This window comes from Microtus pennsylvanicus, chromosome 10 (genome assembly GCF_037038515.1).
Source record: "Microtus pennsylvanicus isolate mMicPen1 chromosome 10, mMicPen1.hap1, whole genome shotgun sequence".
In the NCBI taxonomy this organism is placed as follows: Eukaryota; Metazoa; Chordata; class Mammalia; order Rodentia; family Cricetidae; genus Microtus; species Microtus pennsylvanicus.
In genome coordinates, this window is record NC_134588.1 from 27,342,228 (window position 1) to 27,365,679 (window position 23,452).

Here is a 23,452-nt window from a genome sequence, read left to right on the forward strand (position 1 = left end):
CCCTGTGAGTCTTTTTTTTTAAATATAGATTTATTTAGTTATTATGTATACAATATTCTGCCTTCATGTATGCCCGCACGCCAGAAGAGGGCGCCAGATCTCATTATTATAGATGGTTGTGAGCCACCATGTGGTTGCTGGGAATTGAACTCAGGACCTTTGGAAGAGCAGGCAATGCTCTTAACCACTGAGCCATCTCTCCAGCCCTCCCTGTGAGTCTTTTGATGGTGGCCCAGATGCTGGCATTTGCTTGACTTCTCGTTTCTCCTCCATGTTTCTTGGCACCATTTAGTCACGTGTAGTTCCTTCCTCCTGTGCGCCATAGTGACTGTAGCCTCTTCAGATCTTCTGCCACAGCACTCCAGCTCTGAAGCTAGCCAGTGCCTCCCTCTGTTTGAACTCAGCTTAAGTCCATCATCTAATTTCCCCATCAGTGTTGCTGGGCCGGAGGGAGGTCACTGATGTCACACTGTCAGTATTGTGATTACCCTCATATCTAGCAGGCAAGGAAGGGACAGTTGTTCCTGGCAACCCTTGGGTGAGTCTCACACAGCTTAGGTAACTGACTCACTGCCTGACTGCATAGACTTCCCACAACCATGTGAAGGGGTGAGTGGATTCATCATCCGGTTGGGTTGCATTTGCATGTTTGTCTTCCATATGTGTGTTCCCTCTAGGCAATTGTTTAATGTCACTGAAATTGATGGGAGCTCTTTGGAAGGTTATTTTTGGGAAGCCAGGGAAACAACAGACAGCTGTTCTCTGGAACAAATGTCGCCGGATGGCTTAAGTGTGCCTCCAGTCCCAAATAAATGAATAAATAATAAAAAATAAATAAAAATCTGAGCTGTGAGCCACAGTGCCCTTTGCCTTTCTAGCGTTAGACTGATTTCTGGACACAGCTTCCCAAATGCATGGAGAAGGCAGAAACTAATGTTAACCAAGCCTGCGTTTGTGAAAAGAAGCATAGTTTGAATCACAGAATTACCCAAGCAAGCGTTCCTGAGCACTCTGTCATGGGTCACAGTTCCCTGGCTTTTTCTAGCTTGTTTATGATGGGCTTCCTAAGTGGACATTGATTGAGCACCAATAAAGGCAAAGCTGTTTCTAAAGTGGGACGCTGTCTTTCTGTGCTGAGCACCGAGATTGCTTTCCCTGAAATATTAAAATCCTTGAGACCTGTGAGAAACGAGCCAATGTACGAGTCCCGAATGGCAAAGCCAGAGAGAAGGCTCCTCAGATGAGTGACTCCACCCTGTCCACGTCACTCCGTGGGTGATGGGGTCTGTTTGGGGAGTGGGAATCAAGAGGTAAAGGGGATATAACTAATTGACTTGAGGTTGAACAGGTTTAGACAGATCAAGACTTCACAAACCTGTTCAACTCAATCTGCGTGGAGGATTGAGCGTTGGCTTTTTCCAAATGCCAGTCCATCAGCCACAGTGTTTTCTAGCGGCCAATTAAAACCGAAAACACCGCTAGGCTGACAACATAACGGCCCTTGCCTATGGCTTCACGTGGTGGAGGGAGAGAATCGTTTTCATAAGATATCCTCTGACCTCCTGTGGTATACACCCATCTGCACAGATGCATTTGCACCTGTGCACAAAATGCATGTAAGTAGAAAATTTTGAATCCTTTAAAAACTGTGTCTCATTGTGCTCAGTGCTAAACTGCAGGAGGGAAAGCCAACTGTTGCCAGCTTGCAGTCCTTGACTGCCCTGAGCTCTCGGTAGCCTCAGGAAAAGGAAGGCACTGATAAATAACTTTCTCACTCACTGAAAACAAATCTCTCACACCTCAGTCTTATTTAATTAACGGCTTATCTTCCGGGGCGGGGCACTGGAGTCCTGAGCAGAGTTCCAGGATGAAACTATTTTCCTCATTTTACCCAGGTAAGTTTTCTTACATTAGTTGAGGAAAAACATTAGAAATCACCGATCCCTAAGAACCTCAGGTAGAGTAGAAACCTCAAGTTTTGCCTGAAGGCTGCCAATCCCAGCAGGACTCTCAGGCAGCGAGCAGCAGCGGCAATGTGTGCCTTAGCGCCTGCGCTGTGGTATCTGTGGTATTTACTGGTAACATTGTCTTAATGAATGTAATATTTTCCTGCTCCCAGGAGTCCGCTGTCAGAAAGGAGGCCAGCTTCTATCAGTATGGTGGATGTGCAGTGTCTCAGTGACTGTGAACTGCACATGCAACTGGAGAAGCTTGGATTTTCAGCGGGCCCAATACTGCGTACGTTTACAGTTCATGTTGGGGGGTATTCGTTTGACAAACTACATCTGAAGTCTAAATCAGAAAAGTAGAAGAAGGAGGGACATATGCAGTAAGAGGCACTAAAAATATGAAGAGGAAAACAGGAAGCCATATGGAGGGGAGCTGGAACAGACAGCCCGAGGTCCTTACAGACTGGGAAATACAAGGCCAGGGAGGGAAATTTTTGTTTGTATTGTTTTGTTTTGTTTTTGTTTTTGTCGTTTTGTTTTGTTTCAACACTGAAAATCCAATTATTATATTAGTCACCTTGGGTTTTTGGATGTAGCCTGTATTTTCATTATCTCTATTCTCATGGACAACCATGTCCCGCTTGTTCTCAGATGTCTTCAGTACCCCGTTACTGATAATCTGTATCAGTATAAGATGTATCTGTATAAGATGTATCCAGTACCTGTTGGAATAATGGGAGCAGTGATTTGAGTGGCTGGGGGGGGGGGGTCCACCTCATTGTTGAAAGCCATAATTAGGCAATAATGTCAGGTCCTCGAAGAAAGGCCTGGGTTAGAAAATAACTTTTGAACTCTATGTATACAACACTGAACAGTTCAATTCTCCATATTGTTTCTCAGCTTCCACCAGAAAAGCGTACGAGAAAAAGTTAGTGCAATTGTTGGTCTCGCCTCCCTGTGAACAACCTGTCATGAAGAGACCCAAAAACCTACACGGATCTGACCACAGCGATGGCAGTGAAGGTACCATGGTTGTGCTGCCAGATGGCAGCTTCCCATTTATTAATACCCTGTCCAGCATGGCTTACACAGTCAGTGCCGTGCGTGCTGACCTGTGAAATAGCCGTGTGGCCTCTTTCTGCACAGAGCTTATGGAATAAGTCCTCAGATTGCAGAATCCGAGCAGCAATGTCTCTTTCACACAGAAGACATGGCTGGATAAGACGTTGCAGGAAGGACTGGCCAGTGTGCAGATCCTTTACCTAACTAGAGTCGGCTTATATATATGGATTCCTTAAAATTAGCTCATATATATAATGTCAGGGTTCCAGCCTCCTGTGAGGTCCTAAGATCCACTTTGTCTTAAACGGGCACATTTCACTACGATTTTTTTTGGATTAGGTGATTTCATGCCCAGAAAGAAGGATGAATCGTGTACGTCTCTGAACTTCTCACGTACAAACTGCTGGCAGTAGTTTCGGAGAGACTGAGTGGTTGGGAAGCTGTGGTCCCTGGAATCCCTTGCCTTGTCTTCCAGCGGCCTCAGTCCCAGCAGCGTGCTGTGCAAAGCAGCGTAAATCAGACGCCCACTGTAGTTCCTGTCCCTAGGGCTCTCAAAGGATGGCCTTGGGGGGTCCCCACTGTATAGCTCACAAACATTTCCTAAGAGTCCCCTATGAACCCAGAGAAACAGCACCTTATGTGGTCCACCCACGACTTCTGGCCTGGATGACCAAGCCCTTTAATCCTCACAACACTTAGCCAAAGTCAGAAAGCAGGAGTGATGTGGTGGTTTGAAAGAAAAAGGTCCCCAGTGGGAGTGGCCCTATTAGAGGTGTGACCTTGTTTGAGGAAGTGTGTTACTCGGAGTGGGGTTTTAGGTCTCCTGTGTTCAAGCTATGCCCAGTGACCACAGTTCACTTCCTGTTGCCTAAGGATAAACATAGAATTCTCAGCTCCTTTTCCAGCACCAAGTCCGCCTGCATGCCCCATGTTCTACCATGATGATAAGGAACTAAGCCTTTGAACTGTAAGCTAGTCCCAGTTAAATGGTTTCCGTTATAAGAGTTGCCATGGTCATAGTGTCTCTTCACAGCATCAGAGCACTGACTAAGACTCTGAGGAGTGTCCCTCGGAGATGAGCATATTCTGGGATGTGACGTGACAGCCAGACCACCGAGCTTCACCACCTCTCCCTGTCTAGCTACACATAGCAGGATTTCAATGCATGTTTGAGGGTTAAGAAGGCAGAACTGGCTGTGCTGGAGGTATAGCTCAATGGAGGGCACTTGCCTAGCGTGCACAAGGCCCTAAGGACCACCCAGGCTCACCAACACATGTACACACACACACACACATGCACGCACACACATACACACACACACACTTGCACGCACACACATACGTGCACACACACACACAGTGATGGAACTGAGACTTGAGCTCAGGACTGCCTCTTAAAACAGTGCTTTCTACTTCAGCCCATACTAGAGGAACATGTTGTATTTTGGAGACTGTGTGATCTATACAAAAGGACAGTTCCCCACGCTTATTCACAGTTCAGTGATACAGGGCAAGTGCTCTCTGGGGGAAAAAACCAATCTTGATATTGGATGGAAACGGAGATTTCTCCAATGGTCACAACCAGTTCATTTGGAAAGGTAACAGGATTTAAGGATAGACCTCACTGGACAGTAGGTGGGCAGTGTACAAGCAACCATGGGACAAGTAGCCATCTCAGGCTGGGGTCTTGTCTGTTTCCTACCCTTGGAAGGAGCTTAGGGAGCTAGTCCATCCAATCAAAGCTGCCCATGAAGTTAAAGCAAAGAGCTAAGCTGCGGCCAGCTCAAGCTAGTTTGAGCCAAGGGTCCCCTTCCCTCTGCCCCTGCAGCTTCAGGACACAGCATCCATAGACATGTGTTTCTGCTGGGACTGAAGAAATGAGTTTGACTATGTTCAGCTGGGTCCACCAAATGTCAACTTCCTGGTCGGAGGTGGAGACTCTTACTTGTCTTGAAGCCCTGGCCACCAGTGATTGCCACCAGTGATTGCTTCAGTCACAAAACCGGCCTGAAACTGTTTATTTAAGGTCACTTTTTTTTTTTTTTTTTGGTTTTTTGAGGCGGGGTTTCTCTGTAGCTTTGGAGCCTGTCCTGGAACTAGCTCTTGTAGACTAGTCTGGCCTCAAACTCACAGAGATCCGCCTGCCTCTGCCTCCGAGTGCTGGGATTAAAGGCGTGTGCCACCATCACCTGGTTTAAGGTCACTTTTGTCACCAGAAGCCCTCTAACGCCATTGGTATGGAGGGTTTAACCCGAGTTTTCCTGGGATTATCCTGTCTCAGCCTGGACCCAGAAGGTCACAAAAGCACCTGCTGGGGTGAGGGGTGGGACTGGGGAGGAGAGCAATGGCAGGGAGCTCATTAGGTCACACAAACAACCAGTGATTAAATTGTTCTCGTTTTCGTTCATTTTTGGAACAATGGGTGGGCTCAGCTTTAATTGTCCAACTTCGTTTTCCGAGGGGGGCATGTGGGAGATAGGTTTTTAGTAGATAGCCCAAGGTCTAGAATTTGCTATATAGACCAGGATGGTCTTGGACTTGCAGTGATCCTCCTGCCTCAGCCTCACTAGTGATGGAATCATACCTGGCCACTTCTTAAATTTCTCAGTTATCTCACTTGAAGTGCCCATGTTAGCCTGATGTGGTTGGTGGAGCAGGTCAGTAATCCCATCCGTTGGGAAACTCAGACAGGGGGCCTCGGCTGGGAGGTGGAGCCTGGAATAAACAGTGAAATCCTGCGTCAAAACAGCGGAAGAAAAATAAAATGCCTCTACGAATAGCGAGACTGAATGCAACCAACACTGCATCCTCCTCACACCCCAAAGTGTCACTCTGGGAGGCCTGCTGCTGCTGACTGTCCCCTGTACTCAGAAAGCCACTGACTCGCCCTCTTCAGGGTGCTGTTCCAGACAGGAGGTGGAAAGCCCTTCCTATCCTGACATTCAGGCACACACAGCTCACAGCTGGTTTGCAGGGACAATGCTAGACTGAAAACCACCGCCCGGAGAGCAGCCTGCTAGTTTATGTCTCTCAGAGGCTTGCAAACATGACAGCCAGCCGTGTCCCCCAGGAGGCCTGAGCATGTTTCCCTCGGCTCCTGCAGCTCCGGAGGAAAGCTCTTTTCTCCATAAAGGACACTGTGAATTTGCTTCCGCTGGTGAAAGCACCCCATGGCTGAGAAAAAAAAAAAAACCCACTTAGTGTTTATTTCTTCTGCTATCTTGTCTGTTCTCATAGCCTGTTTTCCTTTTGCTTCCCCAGATCCAGCGGTAAATATCATTTTGAAAGGAAATTTCAATTTCTTGAAAGACAAAGGCAAGGAATGCAAAAATGTATGTGCAATTCTAATGCATGAATACTTCTATACATGTGTAAAGTATATGTAATTCTAATGCATGAATACTTCTACATATATGTGAAGTATGTACAAATCTAATGCATGAATACTTCTACATATATGTGAAGTATGTACAAATCTAATGCATAAATGCTTCTACACATATGTAAAGTATGTACAATTCTAATGCACGAATACTTCTACACATATATTAAACATAGAATTTGCATTTTCAGATATATAAAGAAGCTCACTGTATTTTGTTAGAGTATGTAAGTCCTAGTCTAAAGCTGATCTTTTAATGAAAAAATTCTGCCTTTCGAAATGGTTTTTGTGTTAGCCAAGAACCCAGTATCAATGCTCCCTTTGCCCCCTTGTGAAAGAGCCACCATGGGCTCTGCCAGCCTCACACTTCACCTGCGCCCTTCCCGCACTGAACTCGGTTCAAGGCCCCCTGTGAACCCAGGATAGATGTGATCTCTAGTCTCCTCCCCCACTACAGAGACCGGAGGCCAAGCATGTGGACCTGGCTGTCTTAGGTGCCCTGCCCACTGCTTACTTGTGGCATGCTTTGGGGAAACCAGTCAGCTGCATCCAATGGCTCTGCCTGCCAGGTGGTTGTCAGGAGAAAGCTGACCTGGGCCATTAGCACCTAGCACAGCATGGAACTGTACTCAATGAGGAATCCTCACCCTGGCTTCTTTTGCTGCCCTCTGTCTCTTACTATTTTGGTACCTCTGCTTTTTTACTTCTTAGCTTTGCCACTCCGAGGTTTTTCATCCTGAGTATTGTCTTTTTTTTTTTTAAGATTTATTTATTTATTATGCATACAATGTTCTGCTGGCACGTACAGGCCAGAAGGGGGCACCAGATCTCATTACAGATGGTTGTGAGCCACCATGTGGGTGCTGAGAGTTGAACGCAGGACCTCTGAAAGAACAGCCACTGCTCTTAACCTCTGAGCCATCTCTCCAGCCCCCTGACTATTGTGTTGCTCTCTTTTGCTTGAGGCCTCTAGCTCCACCCTCTCCTATCTTTATGGGGTCCCTTGTCACCTCCTCCTGTGATAACTCCTCCAAGACCCTCCTCAGGCTCTGGCCTGTGTCAGGTTGGTTGATCCGGTCTCTAAACCTCCCTCCTTCCTGCGTCTGCTCGACAAATGATCCCTCACAATCAGGAGTGTTTGGCAGGCAGGAGGGATGTGTTCATACCTTGTGACATGGCCATTCCCCTGCGACTGCACAGGATACACATTCACACTCCCATCCAGTCGCACAGGAGGCCTCTGCTTAACCTTGCCATCCCTGTCCAGGCTTAAGGTCCCAGACCTCTATGGAATGTCCTTTTCTCATAGCTTCTTATATATAGCAGTTTCCAAATTCTAGAGATTAGAATCTTGTTTTTTTTTTAATATTTATTTATTTATTATGTATACAATATTCTGTGTGTATGCCTGAAGGCCAGAAGAGGGCGCCAGACCTCTTTACAGATGGTTGTGAGCCACCATGTGGTTGCTGGGAATTGAACTCAGGACCTTTGGAAGAGCAGGCAATGCTCTTAACCACTGAGCCATCTCTCCAGCCCTAGAATCTTGTTTTTAAAAGAACGTATTACAGGCAGGTCCAGGTGGTTCCTACCTTTAATCTCAGTACTCAGGAGGCTAAAACTGGAGAATGGTGAGCTCCTTGCTAGTCTGGGCTACACAACAAGACCCCATCTCAAAAACAAACAAACAAACAAAAAAAAAAAACCCCAACCAACCAACCAGCCAGCCAGCCACCTAGCCAGCCAACCTAGAAAAACCTGGGGCTGCACATGAAACTCAGAAGTGAACACTGACTAGCATATACCAGCCCTGGGATTCATCCCTGACCTCCACCATGTGGGAACCTCTCTTCCTCTGCTCATTGCTCTCCATCTCCACCTGTATTGTTACTGTTTTATTTGAACAGTTGTGAAACCTCCCGAAGTGGTTTCTGGTCCTGACTCCCCCCCTCCCCAGTGTAGATCTACCATCAACCACTGGAGGCTTAGTAACACCACTCACTTGCTCTGCCCACCCTACCCCCGACACTTGGGTACTTCCTGTAGCTTTTTATCCCTGTCACCTAGTGGATGCACCTGGTGTATTTCCTGCCGCATCTCCTGAGCCTCTTGCCAGCTGGTCCTTGTGCCTGGAGTTCTTTTCATTCTTCTCATGCCCTGCTCTTTCTCTCTCCTGTTAAGATCCTGCGGTTTGGGGAGAGGTTTCAAAGGCCGCTTGCTCGTGTGAATCCCTTTGAAATGACACTTCACCCCCTTCATTAGCTGAGCCATCACAGGGCCCTGCACCTGACAGGAGCCTGGAGTGTGCTCACTAAGCCTATCACACAGTTTTAGCAACACACAGGCTAGCTGCAATTGGATTCTGGTATTTAAACTACCTGCAGAATTTAAATAAATGAAAAGACACCCCAGGTAAATGCGACTAGAGCGGCGGGCCTCCCATTCAGAAACAGTTCAGATTTGATGAAGCGATTCTGAGCAAGCACGGCCTTTTCTGAAAGGATTTTTTAAAACGTCTAAATGGCTCACTAAAGGAATCCTTTCTATTCACCAAACCCCAGTTCCTCAGAAAACCCTTTTGTCTAGATCTTACGAAGATGCTTGCAGCAGAAAAAGCAGCCTTCTTACTTAAAACACCTAAGAGTGGAAGGAGCAGCCAGCAGCCTTTGCTTTACATAAGCCCGAGACAAAGACGCCTCGATATTTTCAGCTGGCAATCGAATGAAACAGAGAGTTGGTGATGGCACAGGATATTTTAATGTGAAGGATTTATATAAGCCATTTTGATTCTTCAAAAGGCCCCCACGACGTCTGTTCCATTTTCGATCTGGAAGTAAATGTAAATAAGCATTGGGTTTCCTCGCACAGGTGATGGGAAGTGTGTTCATGCAGACCCTTGCTTATGCTCTTTGGAGCTGTAGTCTGCACCAGAAAATCTTGTCGGTGCCTACGAAGGGAGGCTTACGTTTGTTCAGAACACTCTTCTGTCATTTTAGTAGGTCCCTGGTGGAGGACAGTCATCTTGCGGCTTGGACTATGACAGCTGCAACACCCTACTTAACAGAGTGAACGTGTGTCTTGTCAAACCACTTATGTAGCCTGCAGATTTGGTCATTAAGACCACTCAGAAAGCCCAATGAGGGCTGGGGTGCAGTTCATGGTAAAGTACATGCTCAGCGAAGAAGACAAGCCAGCCAGGTCCCCGGGCAGAAGTTGGTAGTGCTTTCTTCAGCTAGGGACTGGACATGGCTTGTCTTTCCAGTGTTGGGTTGAGAGCCGGGTTTGCATGTATAACTCAGGCTCCCTGCCTCCTCCTTCAGAGGAATTTTACAGCTGACTGTAACAGAGCTAACAGCCTCCACTGGCAGCTTGTATAGAGTGGGAATTGAGTACGGTGCCTGTGTGATTTATCACCCCAAATAGGATGAGGAAAGAATGGGGGTTACTAGTCAGGGAGACTGGAACAGCAAGAGTAAGGCAGGACTGTCTTGGTCAGAAAAGAACATGTGGTCATCGGGGGTCAGTACTGCATTGGAAGGAAGTATTTGTGTGTGTACACCTCCCCTTGAGGAGGGATGCTATAGCCAAAAGTCAGAACGTAGCTTTCTCTGTCTCTGTCTCTGTCTGCCTCTCTCTGTCTCTTGGTCTCTCTCTCTCTCTGTGTCTCCCTCTCGTGTGTGTGTGTGTGTGTGTGTGTGTGTGTGTGTGTGTGTGAGAGAGAGAGAGAGAGAGAGAGAGAGAGAGAGAGAGAGAGAGAGAGCTATGTTGCCCACTTAGAGGTTTCTTTGTTTCTGCCCAGAGATATAACGTGCTCTTTGTGGCCAGAACCCCAGTGTGTCTGCTATTCAGCCTGGGTGGTTTCACCTTTTCTACACATTCCACCCCAGGCTTCTCCCGTGCACCCCATGCCTAGGAATCAGCTTTTCCAGTGAGTCTTCCTTAACCCTTTGTCCAAGAGCTTTCTCTCTACGTTGTGTAATGTTGCAGGTAGAAAGCTCCATCTTTGCTCTGAGCTCAATTCCAGGCATATGAAGAGGGACTTCTTGATTCCTATTGGCCTCTTTGGAGGAAACCTTGGTCCTACACTGAGGTAGATGGTCGGTCTCTCTCTCCTTTCCTATTCCATGCCTGATGTCTTGTCCCTTAGACATCACAACTTTGGGACATGGGGCTTAGGTCATATTGAGTGGGCAGCAGTTCAGAAGATAGAGCTTCTACCCAGGAGCAGCCTATCAGCCGAGTGCTACTTCTAGGCACAGGATGCTGTCTTAAATCTGCTTGAAGAAGAACGTGGGTGCAGATAGAGGTGTAGTTTCTATTCCAAAGAAACCTTTCTGTTTTTGAGACAGGATCTCACTATTCAGCCTGGTGGGGCTGAAATTAGCCAAGTGGATTAGGCTGGCCTTGAACTCATAGAGATCCACTTGCCTTTGCCTCCTGAGTGCAGGGATTAAAGGCCTTTGCCACCATGCCCAACTTTTACAAAGCTTTAAATGTGTTCTAGATACAAAAAGACATATCAGCCGGGCGGTGGTGGCGCACGCCTTTAATCCCAGCACTCGGGAGGCAGAGGCAGGAGGATCTCTGTGAGTTCGAGACCAGCCTGGTCTACAAGAGCTAGTTCCAGGACAGGCTCCAAAACCACAGAGAAACCCTGTCTCGAAAAACCAAAAAAAAACAAAAAACAAAACAAAACAAAAATACATATCAAAAAAATATGGACGCTAGAGACAGACTTGCCAGGGTTCAATCCCAGCTCTGCCTCTCACCGGCTAAGACCCCGCCCTTGTTTGTGAGTTCACCACCTGTAAGTAGGCTAATAATGATTTCTGCCTTGTAGTGAGTTGTGGAGGTGGAGTTCAAGCATAGAAATCAGACTGGGGATGCAGCTTGGAGCAGAGTAGTTATGCCGTCTAATAAAAGATACTTAGCTACAAATGAGGGCTATTGTTTTTGTTAGCAGGATTGTTCTATAAAAAGCCCGCTATTTAATTAGCTGCAATACACAGTAACACAGTGAAAAAAATAAGGTAATGGAAATAAGATCCTCAGCGCTGAGTTCAGAATGCTTCAGAATATGACTTATCAGAGTGCCTGGAGAAATATTTATATAAGTAAATGCTCAGGCATAATTAAAAACTGCTTTCTGTATGCAATGGAGACGGGCCGAACTTTTAAAGTTTAGTGTGCATGAGCAAGGCATGGTGGCACACACCTGTGCACCTACTACTCAGGAGGCTGGAGTCAGAAGCGCTCCAAGTTCAAGACCAGCCTGAGCTATGTAATGAGACACTGGCTGAATGAATGAATGAATGAATAAATCAGCCAAAAAATCTTACGTGCCCCCTGGTGTTGAGAACTCCTCCTCCTCAATCTTATATCTATGTCCTTTTTCTATTTCCTTGAATATTTTGTTTGTTTGTTTTTTCAAGACAGGGTTTCAAGAAGGAGCCAGTCCTGGAACTCGTTCTGTAGATCAGGCTGGCCTTGAACTCACAGAGATCTGCCTACCTCTGCCTCCCAAATGCTGGAATTAAAGGCGCCTACCACCACCAGCTGGCTCTTTGAACATTTAAAATATTAAGTTACTTTGCACTAATTTTACAGCTACAGAGTGACAAGAGTTGTATAAAGAACTCTGTATTCTTTTACCAGACTCGGTAGTATACCATGTATCAGTTTTGCTGTGTAGGGGACTGTGTCTCTGAAAAACCTGTAAACAAGAAGCCTCCAGCCCTTGGCCATGCACACTGCTGACCTCAAAGGAGCCACATTGTAACACTCTAGAGATCCACCCAGGGCCAACCCCACCTCCAATGCACCCACCCTGCCAGCTTTAGCTATTGTCTCAACAGCATCCTTTTGCTTTTTGGTCTACCATCATTCTAGGAAGACTTCTCACATCTGGGTGTCTAGTCCCTGCAATGTCCTTCATCCTGGCACAGCAATGCTTCAGTCTCTCCCTGTAATTCACACCCTGGCCAGTTTTAGAGATCGGTGCTTTCATTCTGTTGGGTTAGTATACTCTACTTTAATTACAGACTATTTCTGACACCGTGTGTGTGTGTGTGTGTGTGTGTGAGAGAGAGAGAGAGAGAGAGAGAGAGAGAGAGAGAGAGAGAGAGAGCATGTGTAAGACTGTGGGTGTGTGCCCATATTTCAATTCTTCAGGCGGAAATGGACAATTCAGTTTGACAGCTACCTGGAGTCAGCATCAGATCCCACAGGTTGAGAGCTCAGTCTCCCAAACTGCTTTCATTGAAGGTGCCAATCCCAATTCTTGGCTCTCCCATGGACCAACTCTAAGTCTGGGTTTCTTTGACCTCTTGCTTGGGCCTGATAACGTGCGAGAAAGTCTCACAGGCCTCAGGGAGAGTGTACTGGGTAGTTTTATGTCAACTTGACACATACTAATGTCATCTGAGGGCAGGGGACCTTAATTAAGAGAATGCCTCCATAAGATTGAGCTGTAGGCAAGCCTGTGGGGTATTTTCTTAATTAATGATTGATGGGGGATGGCCCAGCCTATTGTGGGTTGTGTTGTCCTTGAGATGGTGGTCCTGGGCAAGCCAGGGGACTCAGTTGGCTTCACTCCCCTATGACTTCCTTAGAAATGTAAGCCAAATTAACCCTTTCCTTCTCAATTTGCTTTTGGTCCTGGTGTTTCATCACAGCAATAGAAACCCTAAGACAATAGTTTACTTAATGTGTGTTTGTACAAATACACACATGTCCCTGCTAAAGAGTGACCCTCTAGCATGTTCAACACACACTTCACCGCTGAGCTAAATCTGAAGCCTTCTTGGTATCTTGTTTTGTTTTCCAAGGTAGGGTCTCCTAGAAAACACTATCCTAGAACACACTCTATAGACCAGGCTGGCCTTGAACTCACAGAGATCCGCCTGCCTCTGTCATCTTAATATCATTTTAATGCTTACTTATCCCAGATTTGGCCAGAGGAAGCTTGTGAAGATGGGAGTGGTCTGCTTTTAAAAGTCTATATCATTTCTTCAGACATTAAGAAGACATTAAGACTTACCTTGCTCTTTCCTGTCCCAGAAGTCTCTTTACTTTAGGCACTGTAGGCCAGCAGGATGGTGCTGAGAAACCAAGGCTCAGGTAGCATCACTCCCTCACCTATTCACAATGCACAGATGTATTATTCTGTATATAATGTGTGCATTTATGCATGTGTCTCTATTTATATAGGTGTGTCTGAATTAATTAATATTGGTCTCCAACTGCAGTCAGCATTTCAGTGGTCTGTTCTTTCTAGTGGGTCGCTTTTCTAATCTGGATTCCATTAGCCTTTGGTTGTAGATTCCATTATCATCGATATATTTATATTTTTGCTCAATTTTCTATTTTTTTCCTATGTAAGTAGTCTAGTCACAGTGGTCACCTTCTCTGAATAACTCCCTTGCTGCCTTCTTGACCTCCGCATGTGCCGGCACTTCCTGTGGTCCTCCCTCCCCTCCTCTAGAGCCCCTCCTGTCATGACTCCAGAGCATATACCTCCCCCAGATCCCCTGCTCTAATCTCTCAACCCCCAGGCACTCAGAACCTTCCTGCATCCTTGCTGTTCCCATCTTTTGCTCATATACCTGTGTTCCTGCTCCCTCTGTCCACTTAACATACAGTGTACATGGATACCCAGGGGAGAAAAGCCTTCCAATTCCTAGAAGTGCTAATGCTTTACCAGGTCTTTAATTGTCTGTGTCTTAATGTCTATTTTGCCTCATAAGATAGCTTCTAGACCTACAATTAGCACGTGCAGGGTTAAATGCTGCTATCAGAAGGCCCAATGAGACAAGGGAATGTGTGTTAAATGGCTTCAATTAAGTGTGTGGATCAAGAAGCACATTCTAGAAGACCGGATGTTAAACATCTCTGTAATAGTTTGTTAATTAACTGGAAAACATTCTTATTCCCAATAGGAGCTGTATACTCTAGCTGGCTTCACATGAAGTGTAAATTGCATATTCTATAACTACTTAATAAGCCTTCTTTACCTTTGACACATGCTAATGGGAGCTAACTGCCATCTTGGCAAACAATGTGATTTCACCTCCACACCCTACCTTTAAAACACTGACCTCCCAGGCAAGGGGACCAGTGGTGTGTCGTGAGTTACCCGCTAACCTGTTGATTTCTTTCTATGTAAAAGAAACCAGCCAATGAAACGAAATGGCAGCAGGCAGACACGGGGAAGCCAAACTCTGACTGTAAAAACTGGAAGGTGGTAATTAAGGTAAAATCACCCGTGTTCCTAAAACCCAATAGCAGTGTGTTCTACTCTTAGGGGTGCGTGACTTAGTGTGTCTTTCCAGTCCCTTCCTTCTAGGAATAGAGCCATCCTGGCTTTACTATCGTTTATCTTCATTTTATCCAAAGGAATTTCCCGCTGTCCTTCCCGCCAGGCACATGTGAGGACGGCTTCATGGGCACTAGCCGCCGTCCATCATAACTCATGAGCCCAGACGTGATTTATGGAAGATAATTATTGATCTTGGAACTTCCTCCCTGAAAAGCTTCTTGGCTTTCTTTATAGATGAGGAAAAGGAAAAACTGGAAACAGAATTTTTATTTCCAATTTCTATTCAGTTCTAGTTAAGTGACCAGGAGGGAAGAAAGGCGGCCTTAGTGATGAAATTGCTCCCCCTGGTGTCTGTTTTTAGGCATTGCAGGAGATGTTTGCCTGGGTAGCTAAGGCCTCTTTGCAACAGCCAATTCTTTTGATTGGTGGACCGAGGCCCTGACACACAGGTCGACAGAGCTAATATATGCAAATGAATGGATGGGATTTACACAGGTCACAGAGCTAATATATGCAAATGATGGATGGGATTTGCCTAAGTGGAGAGTAAGAAAGCCGAATCTGAGCACCTTTTGATACTTGATCATAAAATACCTTATGATTTGAAAAGTGACCCTCCATCTGTGCTCCTGGTAGCCAGGTTCCGCTAAGCTGGCTGTCGTGAGTCACGCTGCAGTCTCAGCTCTTAGGGGGCAGAGCAGGCCTGGTTCATGTAGGCTGCTTGAGGACAGCCAGGTTTACATAGGGAGACCTTGTCTCAAAACAAATCAACAACACTTCTAAATCTTCAAAATGTAGCATGGCTAGATTTAATTTGATTTTATTTTTAGGCTTTTGAGACAGGATTTCTCTGTGTATCTCTGGTTGTCCTGGAAGTGAATCTGTAGATCAAGACTGGTCTCGAACTCATAAAGATTCACGTACCTCTTGTCCTTACACTTACACAAATGTTTAACCACTGAGCCTGTTCTCTAGCCTTATGTTGTTATTTTTAGCATGTATTTTAACATTTTTGCATTTAGAATCATTTTAATTAATATCCTTCAGTGAGATTTTATAATTTTCTCAATAGCTTCTCTTTGGCTAATATTATTGCCAGGTTAACTTCTTTTGTTGCTATTGAAAACAGCGTCTTCGGGCTGGAGAGATGGCTCAGAGGTTAAGAGCATCACCTGCTCTTCCAAAGGTCCTGAGTTTAATACCCAGCAACCACATGGTGGCTCACAACCATCTGTAATTAGTCTGGTGCCCTCTTCTGGTCTGCAGACACACACACAGACAGAATATTGTATACATAATAAATAAATAAATATTTTAAAAAGAAAAAAAAAGAAAACAGCATCTTCTTATATTTATTTATTTATTTTGTGATACTGTTGTCATTGGGGGGGGGGCAGAGCCAAATTTAACCCAGACTAGGCTTGAACTCAGTGTGTAGCCAAGGATGGCCTCCAACTTCTGACCCACCTGCTTCTGTCTGCTGACTTGCTGGGATTGCAGGCATTTGAACCCAGAGTTTCATGCATTCGGGGCAAAAATTCTCCTAACTGATTCGAGGCCAGCCTGGTCTACAAGAGCTAGTTCCAGGACAGGCACCAAAGCCACAGAGATACCCTGTCTCGAAAAAAAAAAAAATTCTCCTAACAGAGCTACATTGACCTACTCATTCTGTTTTGTTTTGTGATTGGGTCTCATCAAGTTGCCCAGGCTGGCATTGGACTTGCTCTGTAGTCCAGGCAGGTTCTGAACTTTCTTTATTTTTGTACAAATTTTTAATTAATTTATTTATGTGTATTCATGGGTTTTTTATTTATGTTTTTAATTTTATTTTAAATTTCATCCAGAGTTCTTCCTCCCATTCTTCCTTCCTTTTCCCCCTCCTCCCTCCCCCTCCCCCCATCCACTCCTCCCAGCTAGTAAGAGCTCCCATGGGAAGGCAAAAAAGTCTGGCACATTAAGTTGAGGCAGGACCAAGCCCCTGCCACCCATAGTAAGGCTGAGCATGGCATCCCACCATAGGGAATGGGCTCCAATAAGTCAGCTCATGCCCCAGGGATAGATCCTGGTCCTACTGCCAAGGGCCTCAGATAGTCCAAGCTTCACCATGGTCCCCCACATATAGGAGGCCTAGTTCAGTCCCATGGAGGGTCCACAGCTGTCAGTCTAGAGTTCCTGAGTTTCCACGAGCTTAGCTAGCTGTCTCTGTAGATTTTCCCATTGTGATCTTGACCTCCTGTGTGTGCAAGGTTGTGGCTGTGTGACGTGGCACGTATGTGAAGGTCAGAGGGTCCTGGAGATTGTGTCCTCAGGCTTGGCCGAGAGTAGCTCTGCTCAGCAAGCCATCTTACCCACTCAGCCTTTGGCCTTCCTATGCTCCTGACTCAGTCCTGGCGTCAGCACAGATGGAAGGACAGCCTGGTGTCACTAGGCCTTGCTGAGAATAATGGCTTTGAAAAAGAGGTTTTGAATTGTTCCGTGCTGTTGCATAGACAGGAAGTTTATTGCTCTTGTAAAACTGAGTTGTAATTTAATTTTTTTTTAAATTTTATTGTTTTATGCTTGGCTACATGCTGACTAGTTTTATGTCAACTTGACACAAGCTATAACAACTTGTGTGGTGCTACATTGTTTGTGCTATAACAAATAAAGCTTGTCAGAAGATCAGAGTACAGAGCCAAGCCACTAGTTAGCCACAGAGGTCAGGCAATGGTGGCACACACCTTTAATCCTAGCACTCGGGAGACAGAGGCGGGTGGATCTCTGTGAGTTCAAGGCCACCCTGGGCTACAGGAGATTGATCCAGTCTAAAAGAGGAACAGAGCCAGGCCGTGATGGCTCACACCTTTAATCCCAGTATTTGGGAGTCACAGACCTTTAATCCCAGCATGAAGGAGGTGGAGACAGGAAGGGATATGGCTGGGCAGAGAGAGGAGTATAAAGTGGGAGGAGCTAGGAGCTCAGGGCATTCAGTTTGAATCCGTAGAGACAGGATCGCCCCTTTGGTCTAGAGTTATGTAGATGTAAGAACTAGTGACTGGCTGCTCTGCTTCTCTGCTCTTCCAGGAAAGCTTTATTAGTTAAAGCACAAGCAAAAGATCGCCACACATCTGAGAGGGGAGAATCTCAGTTGAGAAAATGTTTCCTTAAGATCAGGCTGTAGGCAAGTCTGTAGGGCATTGTCTTAATGATCGGTGGGGGAGGGCCCAGCCCATTGTGGGTGGTGCCTTCCCTGGGCTGGTGGACCTGGGATTGATAAGAAAGAGCTGAGCAAACCATGAGGAGCAAGCCAGGAAGCAGCACCCCTCCATGGCCTCTGCATCAGCTCCTTAGGTTTCTGCCTCTTTGGGTTCCTGTCCTGACTTCCCTCAGCAAGGAACTGTTATCTGTAAGTGCAGACTGGGAGAAACCCTTTCTTTCTTAAGTTGTTTTTGATCCTAGTGTTTTATCAAAGTATTAGAACCCTAATTAAGGTAATATACCCTGCATGTGTATATTTGCAGCATGTGTTCTCGATGCCTGCAGAGGCCAGAAGAAGGCATTGGATTCCCTGAAATGGGATTTACAGGCAATTGTGAGCCTCCATGTAGGCGCTGGGAATCAAACCCAGGTCCCCTGGAAGAGAGACAGTGCCCTTAGCTGCCAAGCCATCTCTCTGGCCCCCATAATTGTAATTTTTTTCTCTAGATTATTTTGTAATCTAGTTTTGCACCTTGAGTTTCTGTTTCTCTTTGTTGCGTTGTACTGGCTAAGACCTCTTTGGTACAATATTGAATAGAAATGAGAGCTGTGAGTTCCTCGGGTCTTTTTTTGTTTTTTGAGACAGAATTTCTCTGTGTAACAGTCTTGGCTGTCCTGGAACTCAGTTTGTAGTCCAGGCAGGCCTCAAACTCACTGAGGTCTGCCTGCCTCTGCCTCCTGAGTGCTGGGTTTAAAGGCGTGTGCCACCACCGTCCAGCCTCAAGTGTAATAAAAATTTTTAAGAATTATTTTTATTTTTAATTATGAGCATGGGGTGAGGTGGCTGTGTATATGGAACCCATGGAGGCCACAGACTTTGGCTCTGGAATTACTGATAGTTGGGACATGGGTGCTGGGAGTCAAACTCGGGCCCTCTGGAAGAACAGATCCTATTCATAATCACCGAGCCATCTCTCCAGCCCCAAATGTGACTCAGGGCAACATGATTTAATGAGAAGACAGGATGGTTATCGTTAATGCTGGCTCTACACGGCAACCCAGTGTTTTGTAGTTAATTAGACTAGAACCCAGGGTGATTCAGTATCTCATATACACTTCCCTTTCAGAGTCAATATGATATAACATAGACCAGAATTAGTGCAGAATAGTCCACCTGGAAAAGTCTTAAGAAAAAGGCTATTTCTCAGAAATTTCAGAAATACCTAGGAACAGAACTAATGGCTGTAAATATTGCTTCCACTGGAAAATAATGATTTGATAACTTACTAATTAATGGAAGGTCTAAAGAAATGTTTTGAGTTCAGTCAGAAAGTTTTTCCCAGCATGGTTGAGGCTATGACTTCTATCCTTAGTGCCATGGTAGCAAAAAAAAAAAAAAAAAACCTAACTAGTCCTTTATTGATTGTGTCAGGGCAAACCATTTAATGTCTTGAGTTTCTATTTCTTCATCTACAAAACAGTGTCCATAATTATTTCCTGGGATCTTAGAAGGAGTAAGGGAATTGAGGTACACTGGATACTGAAGATAATAGTTGTTCAGAACATACTGTTCCCAGCTGCCTAATGGAGCCACCCTGTCACGCTGTCTGTTACAATGACACTGAGCAAGGACCGGGCTGGACAGCTGGGGCTGCCTCCTGGCCCCATCCCCTCGCCCTCTCTGTAGACAGAGCAAGCTGCTAACATGCTCTCTGCTTCTGTCCCTTGTCTGTGGACAAGCTTAAGAGACGCCCCTTCCTCACAGGCTGGCTTTAAGATGGAGTTTATTTCTGTAGCTAGTGTTACAGAGAGAATGCGTGGCTTACTGTATCAGCCTGACATGACAGCCATGGCCAGCCCTGGGCTCCTAGAAGTAGGATTCTCTGACTCGAATTTAGTGGAATAGTGAAGAAACAAAAGAGACTTTCACATTCCTCCTAGAAAAGCACCCCTTTTATGCTTGTTTCTCTAAATCTCCAGCAAGATCGGTGGCCTACACTTTTAATCACAGCACTTCAGAAACAGAGTTCTAGGCCAGCCTGGAAATCATAGAGCAAGTCCCAGAACAACCAGGTCTATATAAAGAGACAAAAATAAGAAAATTCTCTGTCTGTAGTCCAGTCTAGTCGAAACTTGAAGGGACCCTCTTGCCCCAGCCTCCTGTGTACTATCATCCCAGGGGTGTAGCACCATGCCCAGGCCAGCACCAGGCTCTGGTTGTTTTATAGACTCCAGCTCTAGACACATGGGAAAAGAATCATAGATACTCTGTGCATGGTAGTGCATGCCTTTAAGGGCAGCAGTCTCTGAGTTTGAAGCCAGCCTGGTCTACACACTATGTATCTTAGATATGGGACTTCATCTCTGTGTATCAGGATCTTACTTATAGGAAGCCAGTGCTGGCCACGGCTGTTGTGATAAACACAAGATGTCAGAGATGTGCCGATACAGTAAGCCACGCATTTTCTCTGTAATACTAGCCACAGAAATAAACTCAATCTCAAAGCCAGCCTGTGAGGAAGAGGCTTTTATTAAGCTGGTCTACAGATGAGGAAATGGAAGCAGAGACATATGGGACCTCATCTCAAATTAAAAAAAATTGAAAAGGAAGCAAGGAAATTCTATCTCCCTGGGGTGGCTGTCCTGGCTCAGTCATTATTATAATGAACGCCAGTGTATTTTTGTTCCATTGCAAATGGTGTTTGTGGTGGAGATCAAATTATAACATTAAAGGAATTTTTTAAAAAAGATTAAATATGAAGCTGGGTGGTGATGGCGCACACCTTTAATTCCAGGACTCAGTAGGCAGAGGCAGGTGGATATCTGAGTTCCAGGACAGTCTGGTCTGCAGAATGAGTTCCAGAACAGCCTACACAAGGAAACCCTGTCTTGGGGGGAGGCGAAAATGCAATATATATCAGCTACAGATGACACCAATTGTTGGTTTTTGTTATTTTTTTCTAGATTTATTTGTATAAAGATCCAGTATAGACAGCTAATGTTTCTGTGTAGTTTTCTACTGTCTGCCAGTTGACATATTGGTGACTCTTTTTCTGAGATACAGTCTTTATAACTTTATTGGTAGTTTAGTAGTGGTTCTGATACTACACATTCAAGTGGACAGCCATAATTACTCTATATTGGGAAAAAAGTCCACCCTTTACAAACTACACAAGAACTCTATATGTGAATGACACACACACACACACACACACACACACACACAATTTATTTAAAAATAGGATAGACCAACACTCAGGAGGTAGAAGCAGGAGGATCTCTGTGAATTCAAGGCCGTGGTAAGTTCTAGACAGCCAGGGATCCATAGAGAGATCCTATCTCAAAACAAAACTAGAATAGACAGGTACATGTTCCACACCTGTAGCCCCAGCTTGTCAGATGTCAAGGCACATAGATGGCTTGATTCCAGGGATTTAGCCGTCCTGGCAACCTTGCAAGATGCCATCTCAAAAAATATGGAAGGAAAGAAATAAAGAAGCTAGAATTACTTAGGACAGGAAGAAAAAGGAGGGAGTATTTGATTGCCTAAGAGCCGTGAAATCCTGTAATTTTATTTTGCAATAGATTTCTATCTTAAGTGCATTATTTAACATTCCTATTTCTATCTTCAAGAAGAAAGTGGTGTGTGGCAGACGTGCGGAGGCTCGCTTCACTATTGTCTACTTTTGTGTATGTTTAAATTTTTCTCTAAGTCGAAGGCTTTTAAAAATGGAATTTGCTCAACAAAAAGATCTTCCAGTACCCTTGGGAAGAGCACAAAATACCTCTTGCTGAGCATCCATGGCTGTGGTGACCTTGGAGGAGAACTGTGTCTGAGAACCTGTGTCTAGGAGGTGGCTGGAAGCAAGAGGCCCTGTTTGGGCATCTGAGCCTCTGGTGAGAGATCCCCTCTAGGAAGGACAGAGAAGGCAAGGACGGACAGATAGACAGTAACCTTCCCATGACTGTGGTCAGAACTAGGGGAGTGGTCGTACCTTCTTGCTCTATTGAAGCCCTTGGATCTGCTGATGGGTTTGGACCGTCCTGTCACGAGGTTAGGTGTTCCAGTGAGCATCATGGCAGCACTCAGAGACCAGAGTTTTGCTCTGGAAACTTCAAGATGCCGTGGCTCCCTTTGTTGTCCCATGTGCCACACACCCAGTTCCAGCCTCTCTGGTCTTATAGTCAGGCGTCCCCTTGGTTGGCCCTGGTTTATTGTTCTGTTGAGGGCAGCCAGTCTCCCTCTCCAGTCAGTGATTGGTGGTTTGCCCTGTGCACCAGCCAGCACAAGAGGAAGGCCTATTCTTGTTCAAGTCCCAGCATTCCAGAGGGACAGGATACGCAGGACACAGCACTATGAGAGTCGGCTGACCAGATCCAATGAATGGAGTGCTTACACAGTCTTTCCATGCTTAGCTGTCTGTGGCTTGCATAGTGTCCATGACCTCCTGACCTGTCAGCAAAACACAGTGAATCAGGTAGGAGAGATAGCTCAGTGGTTAAGAGCACTTGCTTCCCTTCCAGGGGACCTGGGTTCAATTCCAAGAAACCACATGGTGGCTGACAATTGTCTCTAGTTCCAGAGGCTCCAACATCACCTTCTGGCCTCCTTGGGCAAGGCACAAACATGGTGTGTATCCACACACTCAGGAGTGTATGTACATACCTTAAATGAATGAGAAAATGAAGAAATCTTTTTCAAAACACAGCAGGTGTTTTCTGAGTAGATAAATAAGAGTTCTGGTTAAATACACTATAACCTAGGTAAGCCAGGGCCACAGAAGACTGAGCAAGGGAGTGGCATGCACGCATGAGAGCGATGGCTATTCCGACAGGAATTAGCTGTAGGAAGTGAGAGGCCCGGAGGAGGCTGCTTCAGCGTGTGAGCGCAGGATTCTCCATTGATAAGACTGTGTGACTCCAGCCAAGGTTCTTTTTTTTTTTTAAATTTATTTATTTATTAAAGATTTCTGTCTCTTCCCCGCCACCGCCTCCCATTTTCCCCCTCCCCCAATTAAGTCCCCCCCCCCTCAGCCTGAAGAGCAATCAGGGTTCCCTGAACTGTGGGAAGTCCAAGGACCACCCAACTCCATCCAGGTCTAGTAAGTTGAGCATCTAAACTGCCTAGGCTCCCACAAAGCCAATACGTGCAGTAGGATCAGAAATCCATTGCCATTGTTTTTGAGTTCTCAGTAGTCCTCGTTGTCCGCTATGTTCAGTGAGTCTGGTTTTATCCCAGCCAGCCAAGGTTCTTAACCTCTCTGTGTCTCAATCTCCAAAACCAACCAAAAGCCTTACCAGGAGGAGGGGGCGTGGTCAGCCTACTAGATCTCTGTGGGTCAGAGGTGCGTGGGCCTAGAGCTTGGCAGATGGTGGTTAACAACAGACCTGGACTTCCTTTGAGGGTTGAATGATATGAATGGACAATTGAGGAAAAATTGGAGTTTGATCCCCAGCACCACAATGGGGGGGGGGGGGAGAAAACCAGTAGCGTGAAACGGTCACAGTAAAAACAGGTGTTACGGTTTAGAGAGCCAGTTTGGGGGCACTAGGGATGACAAATAA

The 23,452-nt window shown here is 45.7% G+C and overlaps 1 protein-coding gene across 1 annotated transcript in view; it reads left to right on the forward strand.

Moving 5' to 3' along the window:
• The window catches only part of Lemd1 (LEM domain containing 1), a 62,752-nt gene that overhangs the window by 33,966 nt on the left and 5,334 nt on the right, over positions 1 to 23,452 (forward strand). The window contains exons 2-4 of the mRNA XM_075987410.1: positions 2,120 to 2,238; positions 2,850 to 2,972; positions 6,273 to 6,343. Of these exons, the coding sequence (XP_075843525.1) occupies positions 2,157 to 2,238; positions 2,850 to 2,972; positions 6,273 to 6,343 (276 nt within the window). The 5' untranslated portion in view covers positions 2,120 to 2,156. The remainder of the gene's footprint in view (positions 1 to 2,119; positions 2,239 to 2,849; positions 2,973 to 6,272; positions 6,344 to 23,452) is intronic.